The 22,637-nt window shown below is 42.3% G+C and overlaps 2 protein-coding genes across 6 annotated transcripts; one reads left to right on the plus strand and one right to left on the minus strand.

Moving 5' to 3' along the window:
• The first annotated feature begins 39 nt into the window (after window positions 1-39).
• LOC124030349 (tectonic-1-like) lies at window positions 40-11,279 on the plus strand. Of its 3 annotated transcripts, none has more exons than XM_046341739.1 (13): window positions 40-404; window positions 1,673-1,790; window positions 1,878-2,011; window positions 2,963-3,114; window positions 3,315-3,417; window positions 5,393-5,505; window positions 5,751-5,921; window positions 6,252-6,377; window positions 6,548-6,636; window positions 7,001-7,138; window positions 7,326-7,479; window positions 7,852-8,012; window positions 10,797-10,934. In XM_046341739.1, the coding sequence occupies exons 1-12, from the start codon at window positions 80-82 to the stop codon at window positions 8,002-8,004; spliced, it is 1,776 nt and encodes a 591-aa protein (XP_046197695.1). In that variant the 5' UTR covers window positions 40-79; the 3' UTR covers window positions 8,005-8,012; window positions 10,797-10,934. The 3 variants fall into 3 exon arrangements, with proteins under 3 accessions (XP_046197695.1, XP_046197686.1, XP_046197691.1); XM_046341730.1 differs by having other exon boundaries at window positions 41-404; window positions 7,852-7,983; window positions 10,797-11,279; XM_046341735.1 differs by having other exon boundaries at window positions 41-404; window positions 6,551-6,636; window positions 7,852-7,983; window positions 10,797-11,279.
• Window positions 11,163-14,395, minus strand: LOC124030377 (voltage-gated hydrogen channel 1-like). Of its 3 annotated transcripts, none has more exons than XM_046341750.1 (6): window positions 14,291-14,395; window positions 13,044-13,266; window positions 12,725-12,829; window positions 12,371-12,605; window positions 12,035-12,147; window positions 11,163-11,875 (listed from the first exon to the last, which is right to left on the minus strand). In XM_046341750.1, the coding sequence occupies exons 2-6, from the start codon at window positions 13,218-13,220 to the stop codon at window positions 11,819-11,821; spliced, it is 687 nt and encodes a 228-aa protein (XP_046197706.1). In that variant the 5' UTR covers window positions 13,221-13,266; window positions 14,291-14,395; the 3' UTR covers window positions 11,163-11,818. The 3 variants fall into 3 exon arrangements, with proteins under 3 accessions (XP_046197706.1, XP_046197711.1, XP_046197703.1); XM_046341755.1 differs by having other exon boundaries at window positions 14,295-14,354; XM_046341747.1 differs by lacking the exon at window positions 11,163-11,875 and having other exon boundaries at window positions 12,115-12,605.
• Window positions 14,396-22,637: the final 8,242 nt, after the last annotated feature.

A 22,637-nucleotide genomic window follows, 5' to 3' on the forward strand; every position in this document is an offset into this window, starting at 1 on the left:
AAACAATTCGGGTTGGAATACCCAGAATGCAACAGGGATCCCCTAAGCAACATAATGCTTCCAGAGATCAATATTAAAGATGGACGCTTTTGTTTGGGTGCTGATAACTTTATATACATGGCCGTTTTTTGAGTTCAATGTAGCACAAAACACGGACGACTTCAATTCTACTTTTGCACGCGCTAACGAATCTGTCATTGATTTGTTAGGTAGGCAGAATTTCACGGATTATGAGAATTCCACCGCTCTAGACGTTGAGATAGTTTCAACTGCATCGAATGTGGTTAGCACAAGAGATGGGACTGGTTTTAGTACACCGTCAACCACAGAGTCCACGCCACTGTCCATGTCTCCTCAAGTACCTCTGCCGCTATCCGGCTCCCTGCCTCCCTCTGTCACGGATGGTAAGGACGGTTGATTGTCTCTCAAAATGTAACGTCTCCGCACCCTACTTTCTGTACTATGCTGCCCTACCAAGCAAAATAGCAGTAACTGCTCATAGAGTGAAACTGAGGAAAATTACTTCAAAGGTTTTTTTAAATTGTCCAGCCAAATTAATTGTAGGCAGATCATTTGAGATGTGGCTATCTTTTGTCTTACGATGAGGTTTTATTTTTTATTCATATTGACCCTAACCTCTGACATGAAATGTGTCCCTAGACGGCAGTTACTGACTTATTGCTTACGTCTGAATACATTTCCATGACGATTGTCTTTAACACAAACTTGTGTTAATATATGTATTTGTATGTGGCTGTCAGTGTCATATAGTTTGATACTTGTATCAACGAAGAACAATAAATAATACCAAGGTCAACCGTAGACACAGCAGCACAAAGCTCAGTGAAGCCAAGGTAAAAGGCAGTAAGTAACTGACGTGTGTGATGGCAGTTACTGCCTTTTCCCCTGGTTTCACCTGAACTTTTGGCAGTTACTGCGAACATGACCCCACATTTTCTCCAATACACAACACAATGGAGGCCGGATATTTGTCCACACGATAAAGCATGTATTTAAAGAAAAAAGTGAATAACACATTTTGGACAATGCACAGTTACTGCTCTTTTGCTTGGTAGGGCAGTATGGCCTACATTACTTTAGACAGAATAACCCTTATCAGAGATATTTCAAGGAAATGTATTTGTTCTAAAGTATTTGAACAGGGCCATACATAAGGGTACATAGACATTGAATATAACATTTTCAGGCAATCTACATGTGATGTGGTTTGTGCATAGTCCAAAAAAAAATGCCCAGAACATGGGTAAAAGGGTGGGTAGGCCTATACCCCGTTCTGTTATAGCAAGCCTAACATAAGGTGGAATCTTATCTATCTATTTATCTATCTGTACTATGGGTTACTATTATATTGATGCGGTCCCTTAGATGTAGAGTGTATCCCAAATGGCACCCTATTCCTTTTACAGTCCACTACCCTATGGGCCCTGGTCAAATGTAGTGCTCTATATTGGGATTGGGGTGCCATTTGGGGTGCACATAGTCTTGGAAATCCCAGAACTGGGGCAACAGCACATTGGTTACATTGTGGTAGGCAACTCGTCTGTCTAGTGAGACTAACACACGCATAAGGATCAGAGAATTAGCCTAGGTGTAACCCATTAGATGAGCTCTGTCTAGGTTGCTGTGTCACTTCAGCATTCTTTATCCTCAGTTTCCAGAATTTGCCCGTGCGATCAATTAAAGGACCAGTGTGACCCCAACTGTTGCTGTGACCCAGATTGCAGACAGGAATTAGCTCTCTTCACCAGCTGTACAGTGAAAACAGTCCGGCAAGTCACTAGCACTCCTCTTTTCTTTTCTGATGACTTGGGGTTTGACATGATCAGTGTAATAATTGATCTATGTGTTCTTTCCAGTGGTGAGCCGAAGCTTTGCGGTCAGGACGTGGTCACCTACACTATTAGTGAAACTATAGACGGCTATGCTCAGGTGCAGAGGTCGGTCCAGCAGGAGGTTAACCTAGACGTCTTCTGCATACAGTCAACTAACTGTAAGTTTAATATGCCTTGATATAATATATTCTAGGCTGTGGCAGATACAGAGCCTCGCCTCACCCCCGCCCGCCCTACCGGAAACATTATTATTATTATTTTTTAAAGCTAAGGATCCGGATCACATTAGTTTTGCTAACGTAGCTGCTGCTCACTCCCCCTCCCTTTATGTTTCTCTATTTACTCACCCTCTTTTGAACCCTGATGATGTCTGCCTCATATTTCTGAACAGGTGAAATAAAAACCCTATGGAGATTTGAATGAACTTTCCAAAACATTTTATGAAGGCTACAACATTCTCTGTCTGTCTGTTGTAATGGATATTGCAGTCGCGCAAGCAGGACGCAGTCCTTACATTTTCAGCATTTTGTGTGATGATGAAGGCTAATCTTTATAGTTGCTGCCATATTATAGTTTCTGAAAAAAGAACACTACTTGACCGCCTGTCTGCCTCCTGCGCAGCTTAGCCAATGTTTGCAATGATGATTAAAAAAACAACATTCAATTGCTAATTAGACTGGCTGTCTGTGTCTTTCTGCATTCCACCTCTAGGTAGCCAAACCTTCTAGGCAGCAAGTATGTTGACAGTTGAGTGGGCACTCGGCTACGTAAAAAAATAATGCATATGCGCAGAATTTGTAGTTTGGGCAAATTGGAATACTGAAGCTCCATATCTGTAGCCACTCTGTACAATCCATGACCTGATTCTTATGCTCCCTCCACTCTAGTTATTTAACATCTTTTTGGTTTACTAGCAGTTTATTAATGTTAGTTGATCATTATCTGACCTAAGTAGGGACATACACACCTGTAATAACCAAGAACACACCTGTAATCACGCGAAGAATGTGAATGTGGGATTCTTGAATTTCAAACATCTAATAGCATAATTGATCTATGAGTCTATGATAAGGTGACAGTTATCTATGTTCTGTACATCTGCGTTGAAGATGAGGCAGGACTGTCCCTCGCCGATCCTGAGGTTCCTACCGCAGGGAACTTTGATGGCCTCTACAAGCACTTTGTGCAGTTCTTGTTTGGTTCTGCCAATAATGGGGCCACAACGTCTACAGTGGAACCTCTAACTTCACCTGGATACCTGGTGAGACTCACTCAAACCCCACACTGTTGACAATGTCCATCAAGAAGAATCAACAGTGCTTTCGTTGTGAGATTGTTTTCTGGTGATAGTACAATATACTTAATAGTGCAATACCCTTGGGATCTACAATGAACAAAGTTTGACACTAGCTTCAGTTAGCGCCTTCACTCTCTTTCCAACGTTTTTTTTTCCCCCTTCAGTACGGAGATGTCATAGAAACGGAGGAAGAAAGCAGAGGAAGGGGGTTCTTCCGGTTGCCGGCCCCCTCTGTTACAGCCCACTGCTCTGACCTGAACCCTGCAGGTACCAGAGACTGTTCAGCTCCATGTACATCCACACTGTCAGCATTGGCCCCCTCCCAATTAGGTTCCTAGTTTTTCAAAGATCTGAAGGTGGTGAAGCAGTACTGTGATGGCTCTACTTACATTTGAAGTTGGAAGTTTACATACACTTAGGTTGTAGTCATTAAAACTTGTTTTTCAACCACTCCACAAATTTCTTATTAACAATCTATAGTTTAAGACATCTACTTTGTGCACGACACAAGTAATTTTATCAACAATTGTTTCCAGACAGATAATTTAAATTATAATTCACTGTATTACAATGCCAGTGGGTGAGAGGTTTACATACACTGAGTTGACTGTGCCTTTAAACAGCTTGGAAAATTCCAGAAAATGATGTCATGGCTTTAGAAGCTTTTTTAGAAGGCTAATTGACATCATTTGAGTCAATTGGAGGTGAACCTGTGGATGTATTTCAAGGCCTACCTTCAAACTCAGTGCCTCTTTGCTTGACAACATGGGAAAATCAAAAGAAATCAGCAAAGACCACAGAAAAAAAAATTGTATACCTCCACAAGTCTGGTTCATCCTTGGGAGCAATTTCCAAATGCCTGAAGGTACCACGTTTATCTGTACAAACAATAGTACGCAAATATAAAGACCATGGGACCACGCAGCCGTCATACCACTTAGGAAGGAGAACGTACTTTGGTGCAAAAAGTGCACATGAATCCCAGAACAACAGCAAACGACCTTGTGAAGATGCGGGAGGAAACAGGTACAAAAGTATCTATATCCACAGTAAAACAAGTCCTATATTGACATAACCTGAAAGGCCACTCCGCAAGGAAGAATCCACTGCTCCAAAACCGCCATAAACAAGCCAGACTACGGTTTGCAACTGCACATGGGGACAAAGATCGTACTTTTTGGAGAAATGTCCTCTGGTCTGATGAAAAAAAAAATAGAAGTGTTTGGCCATAATGACCATCGTTGTGTTTGTAGGAAAAAGGGGCATGCTTGCAAGCCGAAGAACACCATCCCAACCGTGAAGCACGGGGGTGGCAGCATCATGTTGTGGGCATGCTTTGCTGCAGGAGGGACTGGTGCACAAAATAGATGGCATCATGAGGTGGGAAAATAATGTGGAATATTGAAGCAACATCTCAAGACATCAGTCAGGAAGTTAAAGCTTGGTCACAAATGGACAATGACACCAAGCATACTTCCAAAGTTGTGGCAAAATAGCTTAAGGGCAACAAAATCAAGGTGCTGGAGTGGCCAACACAAAGCCCTGACCTCAATCCTATAGACAATTTGTGGGCAGAACTGAAAAGGTGTGTGTGAGCATAGAGGCCTACAAGCATGACTCAGTTACACCAGCTCTGTCAGGAGGAATGGACCAAAATTCACCCAACTTATTGTGGGAAGGTTGTGGAAGGCTACCCAAAACGTTTGACCCAAGTTAAACAATTAAAAGGAAATGCTACCAAATACTAATTAAGTGTATGTAAACTTCTGACCCACAGGAAATGTGAAGAAAGAAATAAAAGCTGAAATAAATAATTATTTCTACTATTATTCTGACATTTCACATTCTTAAAATAAAGTGGTGATCCTGACTGACCTAAGACAGGGATTTTTTACTAGGATTAAATGTCAGGAATTGTGAAAAACTGAGTTTAAATGTGTATGTATGCTTCCGACTTCAAATGTATATACTAATACATTGAGCCATGGAGCTTTACACATTGCTTTCACCTATTTAGTCCTTTTCGATCTGGGGAATATAAAAGGGCTAGGGACTAACATGGAACCAGACCAGGGCTGAGTGTTCTCAGTGTTTGTGTGGAAGAGGAGGATGTTTGAGGGGGAGGGGCCAGAGGCCAAAATCGAAGAGGGTCACAATGTAACCACATCACTTAAGGTTTGTCCTCTTCCTTCACTTTAGCTTAAATCTCTCATCATATTGTATTTGTGACATGCATTGTCAGCGTTCCTGAGGGAGCAGAGCAATAGATGCATGCGGAGCCTGGTCCTGGAGAGGGACTGTACCACCCTGCAGGCCCTGAACATGCACAGCTACACTGACCCCCGTCTCCTCTCTGTGAGTTGGTCTGGCCTTGATGTTCAGCTTTATGTTTTGGAAAGTGCAAAATGTATTTCTCTTAAAGTCACTGTCCAATGAAAATCTAAATGTTAAAAGTTAATGTTCTGTCAACTCATACCCAAATAATGTTGTTGACTAGTCCTTTACTTGTAGTTGTGGCCAGCATAAATGAGAGAAAATCACTCTGTAAAACCCACCTCAAACTTGTATCTGAACAGACCAATTCCATTTTTATTTTACAGAAGAAGAGTGAAGATGCGCGATTTGTTGCTGTGGAGGTGATCTCCATTGTCCTGCAATCTTTGGAGGGGACTCAGACCCAGCTGAATATCACTGGTGACTTGAGCCTGGACCCGCTACTGTTGAACTCTGTGGCCCCTGACTCAACAGTGTGCATCAATGTGGTGCTCCAGGTGAAGTCTAAAGCCTCACAAAGCAAGCTACACAGGATGGCCGCTCTGCCTACTTGCATAAAAAAAGAACAAACGTGTGCAGCAAGGCAATTTGTAACCCCTCGCAAGTACGCAGGAATGCTATTTTTTATTGATAAATGTGACAGATACCCTCTCTCATGGCCAAGGGAGGTGGTAGCTGGGAACGAAGAGAACCCAAATTTGTGGAAAAATAGTACTCTATTTTATTGCCAATGCTTGATTGTAGGAAACATGGCATGACTTGAAGACATGTCCTAATCATAAGCATTCAGACTCAAATTTTGACATTCTGTTTTCCTCTGCTGACAGGTTGGTTACACGGTCACATACAGTGAGGCTGGAGACATTGTGAATGTGAATGCGTCCTTGGTCCTTGGAGCCATTGACCGTAACATGGTCCCAATGGAGCAGGAGTTTCAAATTGAATTCGTCCAGGTGCCATATTTATATATATATTTTTTAGCATTTTGCATAGTTCTATGCCATATAATATTTTAGCATTTTTCATCAACCCAGAAAAGTGGTTTACTCTTAATGTAAACGAAAGCCAAAATCACTATCACTTCAGTCAGTAATACCACTCTCCCCTTGATGTCTTCTGCTAGCAGAATGTTGACCAAGTGGCGCTCCACTCCAGTGGGAATCCTGGTTATGTTGTGGGGCTCCCTCTACTGGCTGGATCCAAAACAGCAGAATATCCTTTTTTGGAGTGGCCTGTGAGTTAGGTATAATTTCTCTTACATGACATATTCTTCATGGGTTTTCACATCATCAACAATCCATTTGTTGTGATCAAAGTGGCATGGGATCCCTTTGAAGAGCAGAAGCTTCAGCTTTCTATGAGCTGTTGATTCACTAGTTCCTTGGTTTTCTTGAAATAACTCCCTATTTTGCTGTTTGTTAAGAGATATGAACATGAATATGCACCCTATTACTGACTCAATATTGAAGAACCCATATTAAAACGTATATGAAACCTATAAGTTATATCTGAGTATTTCTAAAAGTTGACGAGAGGTCAGACATAATGTATTTGTGTCCTTAACTGTCCTGCTCACTGGAATAGTTCACAGTGCTGATTCGAGGGGAGCTTTTACCCTCCTCCATGGCTCCAAACTGTCAAACTGTCTCAGAGGGCCCCATCACCGCTCCCCCATCCTGTTCGGGGTCGACATGGTGTCAGGCTGCACGTTGAGGTGAGAGAGGAAGACTGCTCTGTTCTACAGGACCTAAAGCCCAATCCCAAACAAATCCCTTGCCACTTTTTCTTGACCCTTGTCCCTCACCCCCTAATGTGAATGTCTTTGGTTGTCTGTAAGTAACTAAGGCATAGGGGTGAAGGGTTGGTTAGGGAAATACTGTATTTCTCTTATCTCTCTCTAGGTTGGATGAGACTGCTAACTGCTCAGTGGTATCAGAAGTGGTTCTAGGAGTATTGAGGGGGCAAAGCTTCCCCCAGTATGTGGCCTCTTTTGGGAATTCCCCATATCAGAACCCAATGGACTGGGTGCCGATAAGGAACCAAACCAAACCTACGGTGAGAAGCTTTGGGCAAAGTATTTTCATTGCATGTTAGTGGAAGAAAATATTATTTGAATGTTGTGATGTAGATGTTCCTGTCATACCATATATTAAGGATGCAGAGACAGCCATTACATTACAACCATTAAAACATACTGCAACGATGACACAAAACAGTAGACGAAATTGATAAGACATTTGGATTGAATCTTGAAAGTTTGGAGAGAATGGATGGTTGATTGAAGGACTTCCACCACCAACAGACATAGTTGGTTATGAGAAGTGCTTTTTCCTGTTTCTCAACAACCACAATTGTGTAAAAAACAATGACTCCATATTGATGGTTGGTAACAGCCTTTATATGTTTCTATTCTCTTGGACTAAGCAGGAAGCTCAGAGTTGCAGTATTCCCCTGTCTCTTCACCTGGAAGTGCAATGGACCCAATATGGATCCCTGGTGAACCCGCAGGCTCAGATTGTCAGTGTCGTTGAAGTGATTCACACCAACACCAGCAACCTGGTAAACCTGGAGTCATCTTAAACATTATGGTACTTGGGACAGTTTCCCAGATTAGGCCAACTGCTATACTAAAAAGTATTCTCAATGGAGAATCTCCATGAAAGTGCTTTTTAGTCCAGGACTAGGCTTAGTTTTCTTTAACTGCTTGGGAACTATTTTCACAAGTATGTGGTACATTTTCACAACTCTTAGTACAAAACTCCAAACTGGTCCCACTTGTAAAGCAGCCAGTCTTTCATTCAAAACTTATCATTGTGCATTAATTTGGATTGTAAAAAATCTCTCACCACACAACCATTGATTCAAATATACACTACCATTCAAAAGTTTGTGGTCACTTAGAAATGTCCTTGTTTTTGAAAGAAAAACACATTTTTTGTCCATTAAAATAACATCAAATTGATCAGAAATACAGTGTAGACGTTGTTGTAACTTACTATTGTAGCTGTAAACGGTTGATTGTTAATATCTATTCATAGATATACATGCGTACAGAGGCCCATTGTCAGCAACCATCACTCCTGTGTTCCAATGGCACGTTGTGTTAGCTAATCCAAGTTTATTATTTTAAAAGGCTAATTGATCATTAGAAAATGATTTTGCAATTATGTTAGCACAGCTGAAAACTGTTGTTCTGATTTAAAGAAGCAATAAAATTGGCCTTCTTTAGACTAGCTGAGTATCTGGAGCATCAGCATTTGTGGGTTCGATTACAGGCTCAAAATATCCAGAAACAAAGTACTTTTTTCTGAAACATGTCAGTCTATTCTTGTTCTGAGAAGTGAAGGCTATTCCAATGCGAGAAATTGCCAAGAAACTGAAGATCTCGTAGAATGTTTGTGAAATATAATGATAACATTGGTTCAATCACCGAAACACTACATAATGATATCTTTTCAATTTAGTCATTTTAACTACCAGTTAATCCAATAGCAAACAATACAAGATGCGTGTTTCAAGTCACCCTTAGAAGTGTTGAAAGTGATATACTACAGTATTGAAAATGACAGAAAATCTATCATTACCATAATACCTATCCAATTTGCAATCAAAGGTGTGACCAATGAAGACATCCTCCACAATCATTCATGCCAAAAAAACATAGGTGTACTGTCTGTAATCAAATTTAATAAATTAATGAAACAAATTAAATGAATGAAAATAAAACAATGTTTTATAACTCATTCTCATCAAGCCTGTCTTGATCATTTGGCCATAAATTCTCATCCACAGGACAGTGAATGTCATCAATGTTTATGCACCGCGGTAAAAACCTTTTGCCATGGCGAATCCAAACTTGAAATTGGTCTGCATTGATTTTGTTGCATGCCTCATTCATGGCGAGAAGGAGGGTGGCACGCGTATGAGGACATTAGAGTGTCTAGCTTGAGAAACAGACAGCTCACAAGTTCTCAACTGGCAGCTTCATTAAATTGTACCCGCAAAACACCAGTCTCAAAATCAACAGTGAAGATAAGACTCTGGCTGGCCTTCTAGGCAGAGTTGTAAAGAAAAAGCCATATCTCAGACTGGCCAATAAAAAGAAAAGATTAAGATGGGCAAAAGAACACAGACACTGGACAGAGGAAGATTGGAAAAAGATGTTATGGACAGACGGATCTAAGTTTGAGGTGTTCGGATCACAAAGAATATTCGTGAGACGCAGAAAAAATGAAAAGAAGCTGGAGGAGTGCTTGACACCATCTGTCAAGCATGGTGGAGGCAATGTGATGGTCTGGGGGTGCTTTGGTGGTGGTAAAGTGGGATATTTGTACAGGGTAAAAGGGATCTTGAAGAAGGAATGCTATCACTCCATCTTGAAACGCCATGCCATACCCTGTGGACTGCGCTTAATTTTATGCCAATTACCTCCTACAACAGGACAAAGACCCAAAGCACAGCTCCAAATTATGGAATAATTATTTAGGGAAGAAGCAGTCAGCTGGTATTCTGTCTATAATGGAGTGGCCAGCACAGTCACTGGATCTCAACCCTATTGAGCTGTTGTGGGAGCAGCTTGACCGTATAGTATGTAAGAAGTGCCCCATTACCTCAACAAATTGACAACTAGAATGCCAAAGGTCTGCAAGGCTGTAATGGCTGCAAATGGAGGATTATTTGACGAAAGCAAAGATTGAAGGACACAATTATTATCTCAATTAAAAATACTTATTTATAACCTTGTCAATGTTTTGACTATATTTCCTATTCATTTTGCAACTAATTTCATGTATGCTTTCAGGGAAAACAAGGACATTTCTAAGTGACCCCAAACTTTTGAACGGTAGTGTATATTACTCAAATAAGTTGTAAAATGATCTTGCAGCAGTGTAAAGTATAACAAGCATACACATTCAGAAAATATTGAGACACGGATTTGACCCAACCAATGTAATATTGATTGAATAGTGCTCTTTTTATAGAAGCATTTGTCACAAAGTGCTTAACAAAAATGTAACTTTATCAGCTTGTATAACAGCAACCAGAGCACTCATCGTGGCTACACTGATAAGTGTCTCACTTACTAAGTCGCTCTGGAGAATAGTGTCTGTTAAAGGACCAAAATGTAAATCTAATACATGTAGTCCACTTACCAAGATCATTATATGCCCTGTAATGGAACAACAGACTTTCCTTAGAAATGGTAGGCTACTGTTAGATTCTCTTGATTCAACAGTAACTTAATTTATGCATCTTAAACATATTGCGAAGTGATGGAACAATATAGTTCCTCTTCCAGACCTCTGGTCAATGCTATGACACCTTTATTTAACACCCTACTTATGTTTTATTGCCATTTTTCTTTTCCTCAGGCGTTACTCTCTGGAGGCAGTCGTGTCATGTCTGTCACCAGCTCTGTGACCTTCGTACCTGTGTCTGCAGCCGCCCGGCCTGGCTTCAAGGCCTCGCCCACTATCGACGCCAAGCTGCCTTACGACTTCTTCTTCCCTTTTGTTTGAACGACTGACAGACAGAAGAGTGGGCAGGTGTTGCACACAAACACACACACAAGAAACCACAACTATGTTTTAATATCCTCACCAGCTTACCACTTAGAATGCATGGCCAAATGCATTGCTTCATTCTTAATGATATGCTAGTGTGGATATTGATGTTGCCTCTTTAGAATCACCTGGTATACTGACCAAAATGTAGAGAATAAAAACCCTGATGTTCTCTGATGGCAATCAGCTGCTGTTAGCAACCACCTTTTATTTATTTGTACATACTGTAGTTTAGATCAAATGAGAGAGTATAAAAAAAAATCAATAAAGCAACATTTAATAATACTTTCACAGTGATTCATACTTGTATTGTCTTTGCATAGCAAGCAATGGATATTCAGAAAACAACAAGATGCAACAAATTCATTACAGGATCTAAAGTACAAAATATTAGCTGAATAAAGGCATAGCACATATAAAAATATCAAGTAAGACGTATGCTCATTGCAATGTGAAATACTGGCATATGATATCAATGAAGTCTGATCAGCTTTTATAATCTGCTTAAATATGCAGATAATGGTTGGAAGGTTGACCTAATCATGTGGAATCTATCTAGCCTGAGTGCCAGTCTTTGTGCTATATTACCAACTCATTGTCATTCATTGTCATGCCAAATGTTTGGTTTGACAATGACAGCAATTGAGTTGGCAAGAGTACAAACAGATTTAGTATCTATCTGGGCAGTGTAAGCTCCTGTCATGGTGGAATTACTGACACATAGTGTATGGATGGTCAACACCTTTCAGAATATGCCCTTGTTTATTGATCAATTCCAATAAAACTTTAGAAGTGGATAATGAAAATGGCATCTTGTTCCTCTTCCTGCATCAGTACGCAATGTCATGCTGTCGCAGGAGAGCCCGTAGTTTACTGTTCTCTTGTTCCTAAAGAGGTGAAGAGATTGAAGGGTGTGTTGAAAAAGGGTCTATTGACAGACTATAAGATACTCTGTATAAGAGTGTACTAAATTACCAAAATGTAAATGTCTTCAAATTTGTCTTGGGCGGGTAGGGGTTTGGGTTGCCGGGGGCTGGCCAACTCACCGTCTTGCCGCTGCGCTCTTGTAGCTCGCTAACTCGCTGGACCAGTTGATCGTTGCTCTCCTTCAGCTTATGAAGTTTGCGATCGGCCCTTGCCTTCACAGACACCAGGATACCTGAGTGGTGGGAGAAAACATGACATGTTGGACACAAACCCATTTTACAACATTGGTGACCTAGCTACCTGTGTGACATAAAGGTTGTGTTCATTAGGGCATGCATTGGATAAAGCTTTAAAATGTGTGTTTATTGGACATGTCCAGGGAGTCCCTCCCTGTTTCAGTCCATTTTCTTCCCTTTGATGCCTAATGAACATGAACAAAGTGAGAAATCTCTCACCGTTGATTATCCTCGCCACCCTCCAGAGCCTGAGGAGGATCAGGAGGCCCATAGAGGCATCAAAAGCCTCTTCGCTGGCTGTATACACAACATCCAGGATGAAGGACACAATCACTACCAGCCCGTCAAACACCTCAAACTTGTGGTGGAAGAACTCCAGCTGGTAAGCAAAGAGCTTCCCAGCCAGCTCCACCATGAAGAAGGTGAGAAGAGCCAGACTCAGGTAGTGGAACACCTGGTGAAGAGGGAAAGGACAGAAGAGTTGTAGGAAGTTTGGGGTCACAGATTTTTTGGAGCTGTGTAGTGTTGTTGTCCCCAGGACCGACTTTGGGAAACACTGCACTCTAGACTCACCTGAGGGGCAATGTGTCCATGCTCCAAATCAATGATTGATAGTTCGATCAGTAGCTCGACCAGCACAAAGATGGCATCCAGGATGACCAGGCACACCACAACTATCTAAACCAGGGGCAAACACTCATCAGACAAGACAAATCTTCTGACAAGCATATGTGAGAATTTACTGTCTCATATTTGCGGCCTAGACTGAAAAACACACACACATACGTATGTTCCACATCCACAGTTGACATTTGATTTGAGCAAAGGTAACAATTACTAGCTTTGTTTGATTGATAGTATGAGCATTGCCTACTCCACTCATATTCCATACCTGGAATTTGTTGGAGCTGTAGAGCATCTTCAGGGAGTCTCTGAAGGAGAGTTCCCCCTGGGGCATCTGTCCTGTGGCTGGTCCCAGCTCCTCACTAGCTTCATGTAGCTCCTCATCCTGCCACTGGGCTGTGTGGTCGTCACCCACTGTGGTGAAATGCCTCAGGTACTTGGACATGGTGATGCAGGGGGGTGTGTTGGCCCACCAAAAAGAGACAGTTTTCCTGCAAGGGCATGTGGAAATTAGAGGTTAAAAGTTTAACTGAATGTAATTTAAAAACCTCTGAAAGTCTTTGGGGGGAGGGCTTCTGTGGTGGAGGTGTCTCCCTGTTGCAACTTGTAATTAAACTGGATTGATTTTGGTTGACTTTATCAATGACTGCTCTCCTTTTTGTTCACCTGGAATTACTATTACAATATGGATGTACTGTATTCAAACATAATTCTCTCTCTACTAAGCTAACATATGGAATTGTTTTAAGATCATCATGATAATTTCGAATTTAAGACCCCTTTAGGTATAAAATAAATGGCAAAACAGACAGTCCAAAAATAATAAATAAGGTTTTGAAGTGTCAACTATATCTAGGAGAAATAAGAAAGCTCAGGAAATATTTTAGTAAATATTTAGGAAATATTCGTTTTTTGGGCACATATTTAACCCCTTTTTTCTGTTGGCACAAAACTACCTCCCATAAAAAATGTTTACCGGCGACGGATAACCTTCAGACGAGCCCTGTGACACTTGTGGGGTTCATAGAACAAAACGGAGATCACCATCATGTTCGTGGGATCCTCATCTTTCCATAGTGTGGTCATATTAGATGGCCAAACCTCATGGTTTGACAAACAAGGCGACATAGGCAGATACGGGGGATTGCCAATGAAAAAACATATCTAGCTTAAACCGATGGATTTTGGTGGGAATTGTCTTTATTATGGTACTTAGATTGAGGCACAGGTGTGTCAATAGACTTAAGGATGTTTATGCTAAAACTTTCAAATGTCACAAGTTTGTCTGAGGTGCAATAACACAATAGAACTATATTGTTTACTGTTTATCCAAAGATTTCCACTCATTTCCTAACATGAGCATTGTTAGTATAACCAATTTACTAGCATTAACATAAGGTTCATATTTTTACCAGCTGTATTTCTGCAAACACACATTGAGTAGTCTCTGGAATAAATATTTTATAAACCATCATATTGTCATATACACAGAATAGTCAACCTATTGTAACTTACCTGCCTTCTTAAGTCTGAACGACTGCTCAACACGCAGGATGAATTGGCACTTATGTGTTTCCCAGCTGTGTTTTGCACAATATTGGTATACTTCTCCTTTTAAACACTGCAGAACCATGCAAGATGTTAACAAACCAAACCCTCTTTCTCAAGATGCAAGTTAACTGTGTGGGCATCCCATGTTAAATTTCCCCCCCAAATCTAGACCAATATGGTTTATCATTACAATAGATATTTTATTGTTTTATAAAAAATAATGAACATCTTCTGCCTTGCAATTGCCAAGTACTTGATATAATTGATTTTGTAGCCAATAAGCTTTAATAACTTTAGTGGTCATGGACAACAAATTATTTTAACAATAGCGTGTGTAAAATACACTGAACAAAAATATAAAGGCAACTTGTTAACTGTTGGTCCCATGCTTCATGAGCTGAAGTAAAATATTTGTTTACATCCCTGTTAGAGAGCATTTCTCCTTTGTCAATATAATCCATCCACCTGACAGGTGTGGCATATCAAGAAGCTGATTCAACAGCATGGTTATTACACAGCTGCACCTTGTGCCGGAGACTATAAAAGGCCTAAAATGTCTATAAAATGATCTAAAATGTGCAGTTTTTTATTTCACCTTTATTTAACCAGGTAGGCTAGTTGAGAGCAAGTTCTCATTTACAACTGCGACCTGGCCAAGATAAAGCAAAGCAGTGTGACACAGACAACAACACAGAGTTACACATGGAATAAACAATAAACAAGCCAATAACACAAACAAGTCAATGACACAGTAGGGAAAAAAATAGGCCATAGGAGTGAATAATTACAATTTAGCAGATTAACACTGGCGTGATAACTGAGCAGATGATGATGTGCAAGAAGAGATACTGGTGTGCAAAAGAGCAGAAAAGTAAATAAAAACAGTATGGGGATGAGGTAGGTAGATTGGGTGTACAGCGATCGGTTAGCTGCTCAGATAGCTGATGTTTAAAGTTGGTGAGTGAAATAAAAATCTATATAAAAATACAAGTTGTCACACAACACAATGCTACAGATGTCTCAAGTTTTGAGGGAGCATGCAATTGGCATGCTGACTGCAGGAATGTCCACCAGAGCTATTGCCATAAGCTGCCTCCAACGTCGTTTTAGAGAATTTGGCAGTACGTCCAACCGGCCTCTCAATCTCAGACCCCATATATTGCATCATGTGGGCGAGCGGTTTGCTGCATTCATCCTATTGCTTACAGCCTTACACCTATCAAGTTATTTCACATTTTCACAAGTGTCTAGTGAGCAGTGTTGGGGAAGCTACTCTGAAACTATAGTTTACCAAGCTACCAATTACTTTACACTGGAATAAGTTATACTACGCTAAAGCTACCCACAAGAAAAAGTATAGTTTACTTATCTAAAGTTACTTTGAAAAGGTAGTTTACAACATCCAAACTACTTAGGATATTTTTTCACTATCTAAATTTGAAATATCATAGACTACAAATTACAGGTCAGGTCAGTCTGGAGTTAGAAGTTAACAGAATGTGTAATTTAGTCTATTTAACACAAAACATATGCTTCAATTGAGAATTAGGCAGGTCTGATGCCAAAAAAAGAAAGAAATTCTTCCCAACCTAAAAAGAAAGTAGTGTGTAGTTCCAGTAGCTACCCCGTTTCATGGCAAAAAAAAGTAATGAACTACTGAAGACACTACCAAGATTTGAATTTAGTTCAACTACCACCAAGCTACTACAAAATGGAGTTACATTTCTAGTGGGTATGTTTTTTTCTGGACAGGCTCAGGGCCTTACTATACTGGCCCAATAAGCACATGTCCTAGAGATATCCCTTGTTGGGACAGTGATTAGGACATTCGTCATTGGTGCTGGTGGCCTCGGTTTCGGACCCACTAGGGGAATCACTGTACTCTTACATATTGTACTTAGCAAAATATGTTGTCATTATTTGGCAACAGTTACAACACACCTATCTGATCAAATTAAAATTACTTTCCCATTGAAATATGGGAACCTGTAGGATTTCCCCTTGAGCACAAATTATGACCACATTTCCACTACCTAATATATGATCAGTATTTATTTATTCTATATAGCTGAGCATCTTAAAGGGAACTATTGTCTTTTTAAAATCTACACCACATATACAATGTAGAACAAACGTGTCATTGACAAACTAATTAGATGGGTGTGTCATAACTGTTACAAAATAATGATATTAACAAATATTGCTAAGAATGTGAGAATAGGGCGACTAACCTTGCGGGTCTCGAACCCAGAACACCAGCACCATTTTTGAACGCCCTAACGACAGTCCTATTAAGGGATATTTCCAGGGCATATGCTTATTGGGCCAGTATAGTTCGACCCTGTCCAGAAGAATCCCTAACCAAGGGATGGGAAACTCCAGTACTCGGGCAGTGGCGTCATTAGTCCTTGGCTTCAGCCCCAGATGTTTTTGGTCCAGCACTGAACCTTTTGATGTTTTTTATTTAACATTTTTAAATACATTAATTCATTTCAGTCTGATGTGAGTTTCCATAACCACACCTCACTTTCACTATGTAGTATTTAAAACAAATGTTTTAGGGACACATTTTTATGACAAAAATGAACAATATAATATAATGCGCTAGGCTGTACCGGGCACTGCAAGAAGCCCCTGGAGATGTGGAGCCTGCTGTGATTGGTTGAGATTTCACTACGCAGTTGACCGCTCACATCCCTTTGACCCCACCCCTACAGCACCGGTTAGACGTCAATATCATCACTCAACAAAATGCCTGTCACTCAGTCAGAGTCTGCAGCATTGCATAAAGCAAATATGGATATTCAGAACTTCTTCCGAAAGAGGCAAAAAAAGCAAGCAGTTTGAGCAAGAGGAGGCAGCAGTCAATGAGGTGGAGAGGGCAGAACATACAGAAAGTCAAAGTGCAGCAGAGTTAGCCACAGATTTGTGAAGGGTTGCTCGTCTCCCTCAGCATAAGGGTTGGCTAATGCTAATGAGCTAGCATTAGTGTTCAGCATCCTTAAGCTATTGGGTGTCAGTCAGAGTTATTTAAAAATACAACTTGATATTCTAACCCTGTTTAAAATGGGCAATACTGAGGTGGTAGAACTGACAAAATAAAATGAATCAACAAGGTCTTATAACCTATTCCATTTTACAGGTAAACACGCTTGACTCATGTTTGTCTCATGCTTGACTTTATAAAATAATAACTGGTCATTAAATCTGAAATTATTTCATTTAGTTTTTTGTATCATTCTTTCTATTCACTTAGCTACTTGTTCTATTATTGTTACATTGTCGAGAGGTTAACCTGCAATTAAGCATTTCATTGCACTGTGGACTCATGTATACAGTGGGGCAAAAAAGTATTTAGTCAGCAACCAATTGTGCAAGTTCTCCCACTTAAAAGGATGAGAGAGGCCTGTAATTTTCATCATAGGTACACTTCAACTATGACAGACAAAATGAGAAAAAAATCCAGAAAATCACATCACTCATTGTTGAATTTGTGCTTTCCAACTTGTTGTGTGATGTTTATTTCCAGTGGCCGAAAAACTCCAATATGGTTTATCTATAATTTCTCCGAATTTTACTTCATATGAAAAGAATTTGCCAGTAGATTGTCAACTTGGTTCATGATGATGACTGCTAGCTTCCTACCTAAGATTTTGAAAGTATGATGTATGCTCTCTCTTCGTCCGCCCACGTGTTCTCGCACACCCCGAGAGCGTCTGGTCAGCGGGGTGGTGGCACCGGGATCCTCATCTCTCCCAAGTGGTCATTCTCTCTTTCTCCCCTTACCCATCTGTCTATCGCCTCCTTTGAATTCCATGCTGTCACAGTTACTAGCCCTTTCAAGCTTAACATCCTTATCATTTATCGCCCTCCAGGTTCCCTCGGAGAGTTCATCAATGAGCTTGATGCCTTGATAAGCTCCTTTCCTGAGGACGGCTCACCTCTCACAGTTCTGGGCGACTTTAACCTCCCCACGTCTACCTTTGACTCTTTCCTCTCTGCCTCCTTCTTTCCACTCCTCTCCTCTTTTGACCTCACCCTCTCACCTTCCCCCCCTACTCACAAGGCAGGCAATACGCTCGACCTCATCTTTACTAGATGCTGTTCTTCCACTAACCTCATTGCAACTCCCCTCCAAGTCTCCGACCACTGCCTTGTATCCTTTTCCCTCTCGCTCTCATCCAACACCTCCCACACTGCCCCTACTCGGATGGTATCGCGCCGTCCCAACCTTCGCTCTCTCTCCCCCGCTACTCTCTCCTCTTCCATCCTATCATCTCTTCCCTCCGCTCAAACCTTCTCCCACCTATCTCCTGATTCTGCCTCCTCAACCCTCCTCTCCTCCCTCTCTGCATCCCTTGACTCTCTATGTCCCCTATCCTCCAGGCCGGCTCGGTCCTCCCCTCCCGCTCCGTGGCTCGATGACTCATTGCGAGCTCACAGAACAGGGCTCCGGGCAGCCGAGCGGAAATGGAGGAAAACTCGCCTCCCTGCGGACCTGGCATCCTTTCACTCCCTCCTCTCTACATTTTCCTCCTCTGTCTCTGCTGCTAAAGCCACTTTCTACCACGCTAAATTCCAAGCATCTGCCTCTAACCCTAGGAAGCTCTTTGCCACCTTCTCCTCCCTCCTGAATCCTCCGCCCCCCCCCCCCCTCCTCCCTCTCTGCAGATGACTTCGTCAACCATTTTGAAAAGAAGGTCGACGACATCCGATCCTCGTTTGCTAAGTCAAACGACACCGCTGGTTCTGCTCACACTGCCCTACCCTGTGCTCTGACCTCTTTCTCCCCTCTCTCTCCAGATGAAATCTCGCGTCTTGTGACGGCCGGCCGCCCAACAACCTGCCCGCTTGACCCTATCCCCTCCTCTCTTCTCCAGACCATTTCCGGAGACCTTCTCCCTTACCTCACCTCGCTCATCAACTCATCCCTGACCGTTGGCTACGTCCCTTCCGTCTTCAAGAGAGCGAGAGTTGCACCCCTTCTGAAAAAACCTACACTCGATCCCTCCGATGTCAACAATTACAGACCAGTATCCCTTCTTTCTTTTCTCTCCAAAACTCTTGAACGTGCCGTCCTTGGCCAGCTCTCCCGCTATCTCTCTCTGAATGACCTTCTTGATCCAAATCAGTCAGGTTTCAAGACTAGTCATTCAACTGAGACTGCTCTCCTCTGTATCACGGAGGCGCTCCGCACTGCTAAAGCTAACTCTCTCTCCTCTGCTCTCATCCTTCTAGATCTATCGGCTGCCTTCGATACTGTGAACCATCAGATCCTCCTCTCCACCCTCTCCGAGTTGGGCATCTCCCGGCGCGGCCCACGCTTGGATTGCGTCCTACCTGACAGGTCGCTCCTACCAGGTGGCGTGGCGAGAATCTGTCTCCTCACCACGCGCTCTCACCACTGGTGTCCCCCAGGGCTCTGTTCTTGGCCCTCTCCTATTCTCGCTATACACCAAGTCACTTGGCTCTGTCATAACCTCACATGGTCTCTCTTATCATTGCTATGCAGACGACACACAATTAATCTTCTCCTTTCCCCTTCTGATGACCAGGTGGCGAATCGCATCTCTGCATGTCTGGCAGACATATCAGTGTGGATGACGGATCACCACCTCAAGCTGAACCTCGGCAAGACGGAGCTGCTCTTCCTCCCGGGAAGGACTGCCCGTTCCATGATCTCGCCATCACGGTTGACAACTCCATTGTGTCCTCCTCCCAGAGCGCCAAGAACCTTGGCGTGATCCTGGACAACACCCTGTCGTTCTCAACTAACATCAAGGCGGTGGCCCGTTCCTGTAGGTTCATGCTCTACAACATCCGCAGAGTACGACCCTGCCTCACACAGGAAGCGGCGCAGGTCCTAATCCAGGCACTTGTCATCTCCCGTCTGGATTACTGCAACTCGCTGTTGGCTGGGCTCCCTGCCTGTGCCATTAAACCCTTCAACTCATCCAGAACGCCGCAGCCCGTCTGGTGTTCAACCTTCCCAAGTTCTCTCACGTCACCCCGCTCCTCCGTTCTCTCCACTGGCTTCCAGTTGAAGCTCGCATCCGCTACAAGACCATGGTGCTTGCCTACGGAGCTGTGAGGGGAACGGCACCTCAGTACCTCCAGGCTCTGATCAGGCCCTACACCCAAACAAGGGCACTGCGTTCATCCACCTCTGGCCTGCTCGCCTCCCTACCACTGAGGAAGTACAGCTCCCGCTCAGCCCAGTCAAAACTGTTCGCTGCCCTTGCCCCCCAATGGTGGAACAAACTCCCTCACGACGCCAGGACAGCGGAGTCAATCACCACCTTCCGGAGACACCTGAAACCCCACCTCTTTAAGGAATACCTAGGATAGGTTAAGTAATCCCTCTCACCCCACCCCCCCTAAGTTTTAGATGCACTATTGTTAAGTGACTGTCCCACTGGATGTCATAAGGTGAATGCACCAATTTGTAAGTCGCTCTGGATAAGAGCGTCTGCTAAATGACTTAAATGTAAATGTAATGTAAATGTATGTAAGTCCAATCAAAGCTACTGTAGAAATAATGTGATTTGACATCACTTTATCTGTGGCCCAAGACCTCGAGCCTTCTTGGATGGGCACTTCTAATGTAACTCTATGGCAGAACCGAAGGGGCGTGAATTTTTGAGCTCTCCCCGTAGATTTTGCGCTGTCATAGTGTCTCCATGAGTGACAGAACACTGAGCCAATCACGGCACAACTAGAGAACATTACCAACCCCTACACTCCGTATTTTCTACTGGCTGCCCCACCACCACAGAAAACACTGAACTAGGCTGAAACACCTACATTTTGGAGCTTCCTTTCTCAAGAAAACAAAAAAAATGTTTTATTGTTTGCAAACTGATATATGAAATGTATTAATGCCAAAATAACATGCAAACAGGCAACAACAAAAACAAAATGTTTGTTGTTAAGCTCTGCCCCACCTGCCCTGAATGACGGGTCGTCACTACACCGGCCCAAACAAGTTAAGTTACCCCAGTAACCCCTTGACCGTTTTAGATTGCAAAGAGACACACCAGATAAGAAACACCCAGCAACAGAAGAATAGGATATAATGGAGAGCCACACCAGACGAGACACAGAGACAGCAACAGAATGATAGGTGATGGAGAGAGACACACCAGACAAGATACAGAGACAGCAACAGAATGATAGGTGATGGAGAGAGACACACCAGACAAGACACAGAGACAGCAACAGAATGATAGGTGATGGAGAGAGACACACCAGACAAGATACAGAAACAGCCACAGAAGAATAGGATATAATGGAGACACCAGACGAGACACAGAGACAGCAACAGAAGAATAGGATATGATGGAGAGAGACACCAAAAGAACAGAACAGGCCATAACAGAAGAGGATAGACAAATGAGATAGTAACATGAACCTGAGATGGCAACAGACAAGACACAGAAAGTGACAGAAGAGGGCAGATGGACAGAGAGGATTTGAGCACACAGTAGACTATCACTTCAAGCTGCTCTATAGTCTAGTTCTATTTACACAAATTATAACAGGTGACATAGAGACAGTTAAAACGTTTTTAAAAAGGTTTACAAAGAATTTGCAGGTGAGGTGAAAAAGCCTTACTTCTACACTTTTTACAATCAGGACATGGAGGATAGACAAGAGACATCAACATAGACTAAGCGACAGCAACAGAAAAGGACAGACAAGAGAGACCACAGAGAAAGCAATGGGTGAGCACACAGTAGACTGTCACTTAAAGCTGCTCTATGGATTCCAATTATTACATTGTGTGTGTGTGTGTGTGTGTGTGTGTGTGTGTGTGTGTGTGTGTGTGTGTGTGTGTGTGTGTGTGTGTGTGTGTGTGTGTGTGTGTGTGTGTGTGTGTGTGTGTGTGTGTGTGTGTGTGTGTGTGTGTGTGTGTGTGTGTGTGTGTGTGAGCGAGCTGTGTTCCCATTGGCAGTTTGAAGTGACTCAAATCCTATGTATTTGCAGATCCAATTCAAATCTGTTCTTTTTCCTGCAGTCTGAACAGACCAAAAACACATGGAATCTGATATTTCAAGCGACATTTCATACCACCTTTGTACAAATCTGATTCCTGGGCATGTGACTTGTGTCTGAATGGTCAAGTCTGATTTATTTGCCCTCAAGTGGTTTTTAGACTGTGATTTGGCATATCTCGTTGCTTGCTAGCTACACTGTTGATAGTTTAACAAGAACATGTGGGAGCTAACTAGCTTGTTCATTGTTAAGTGAATGTGCTAGAAAGCTAAATGGTTACCTAGCTAGCTAGTTGACTGCTGTGTCTAGCAAAAAA

This window comes from Oncorhynchus gorbuscha, linkage group LG03, assembly GCF_021184085.1.
Source record: "Oncorhynchus gorbuscha isolate QuinsamMale2020 ecotype Even-year linkage group LG03, OgorEven_v1.0, whole genome shotgun sequence".
In the NCBI taxonomy this organism is placed as follows: Eukaryota; Metazoa; Chordata; class Actinopteri; order Salmoniformes; family Salmonidae; genus Oncorhynchus; species Oncorhynchus gorbuscha.

Excerpts from the sequence above, each read along its gene's own strand:
- LOC124030377 (XM_046341747.1), bottom strand. The coding sequence starts at position 13,220 with ATGTCCAAGTACCTGAGGCATTTCACCACAGTGGGTGACGACCACACA. Across the intron at positions 12,830-13,043 it reads ACAGCTCCAACAAATTCCAG|ATAGTTGTGGTGTGCCTGGT; the intron begins GTATGGAATATG and ends CCCCTGGTTTAG. Across the intron at positions 12,606-12,724 it reads ATGGACACATTGCCCCTCAG|GTGTTCCACTACCTGAGTCT; the intron begins GTGAGTCTAGAG and ends CCTCTTCACCAG.
- LOC124030349 (XM_046341730.1), top strand. The coding sequence starts at position 80 with ATGGACGCTTTTGTTTGGGTGCTGATAACTTTATATACATGGCCGTTT. Across the intron at positions 6,637-7,000 it reads GCTGGATCCAAAACAGCAGA|TGGAATAGTTCACAGTGCTG; the intron begins ATATCCTTTTTT and ends TGTCCTGCTCAC. Across the intron at positions 7,480-7,851 it reads GGAACCAAACCAAACCTACG|GAAGCTCAGAGTTGCAGTAT; the intron begins GTGAGAAGCTTT and ends TGGACTAAGCAG.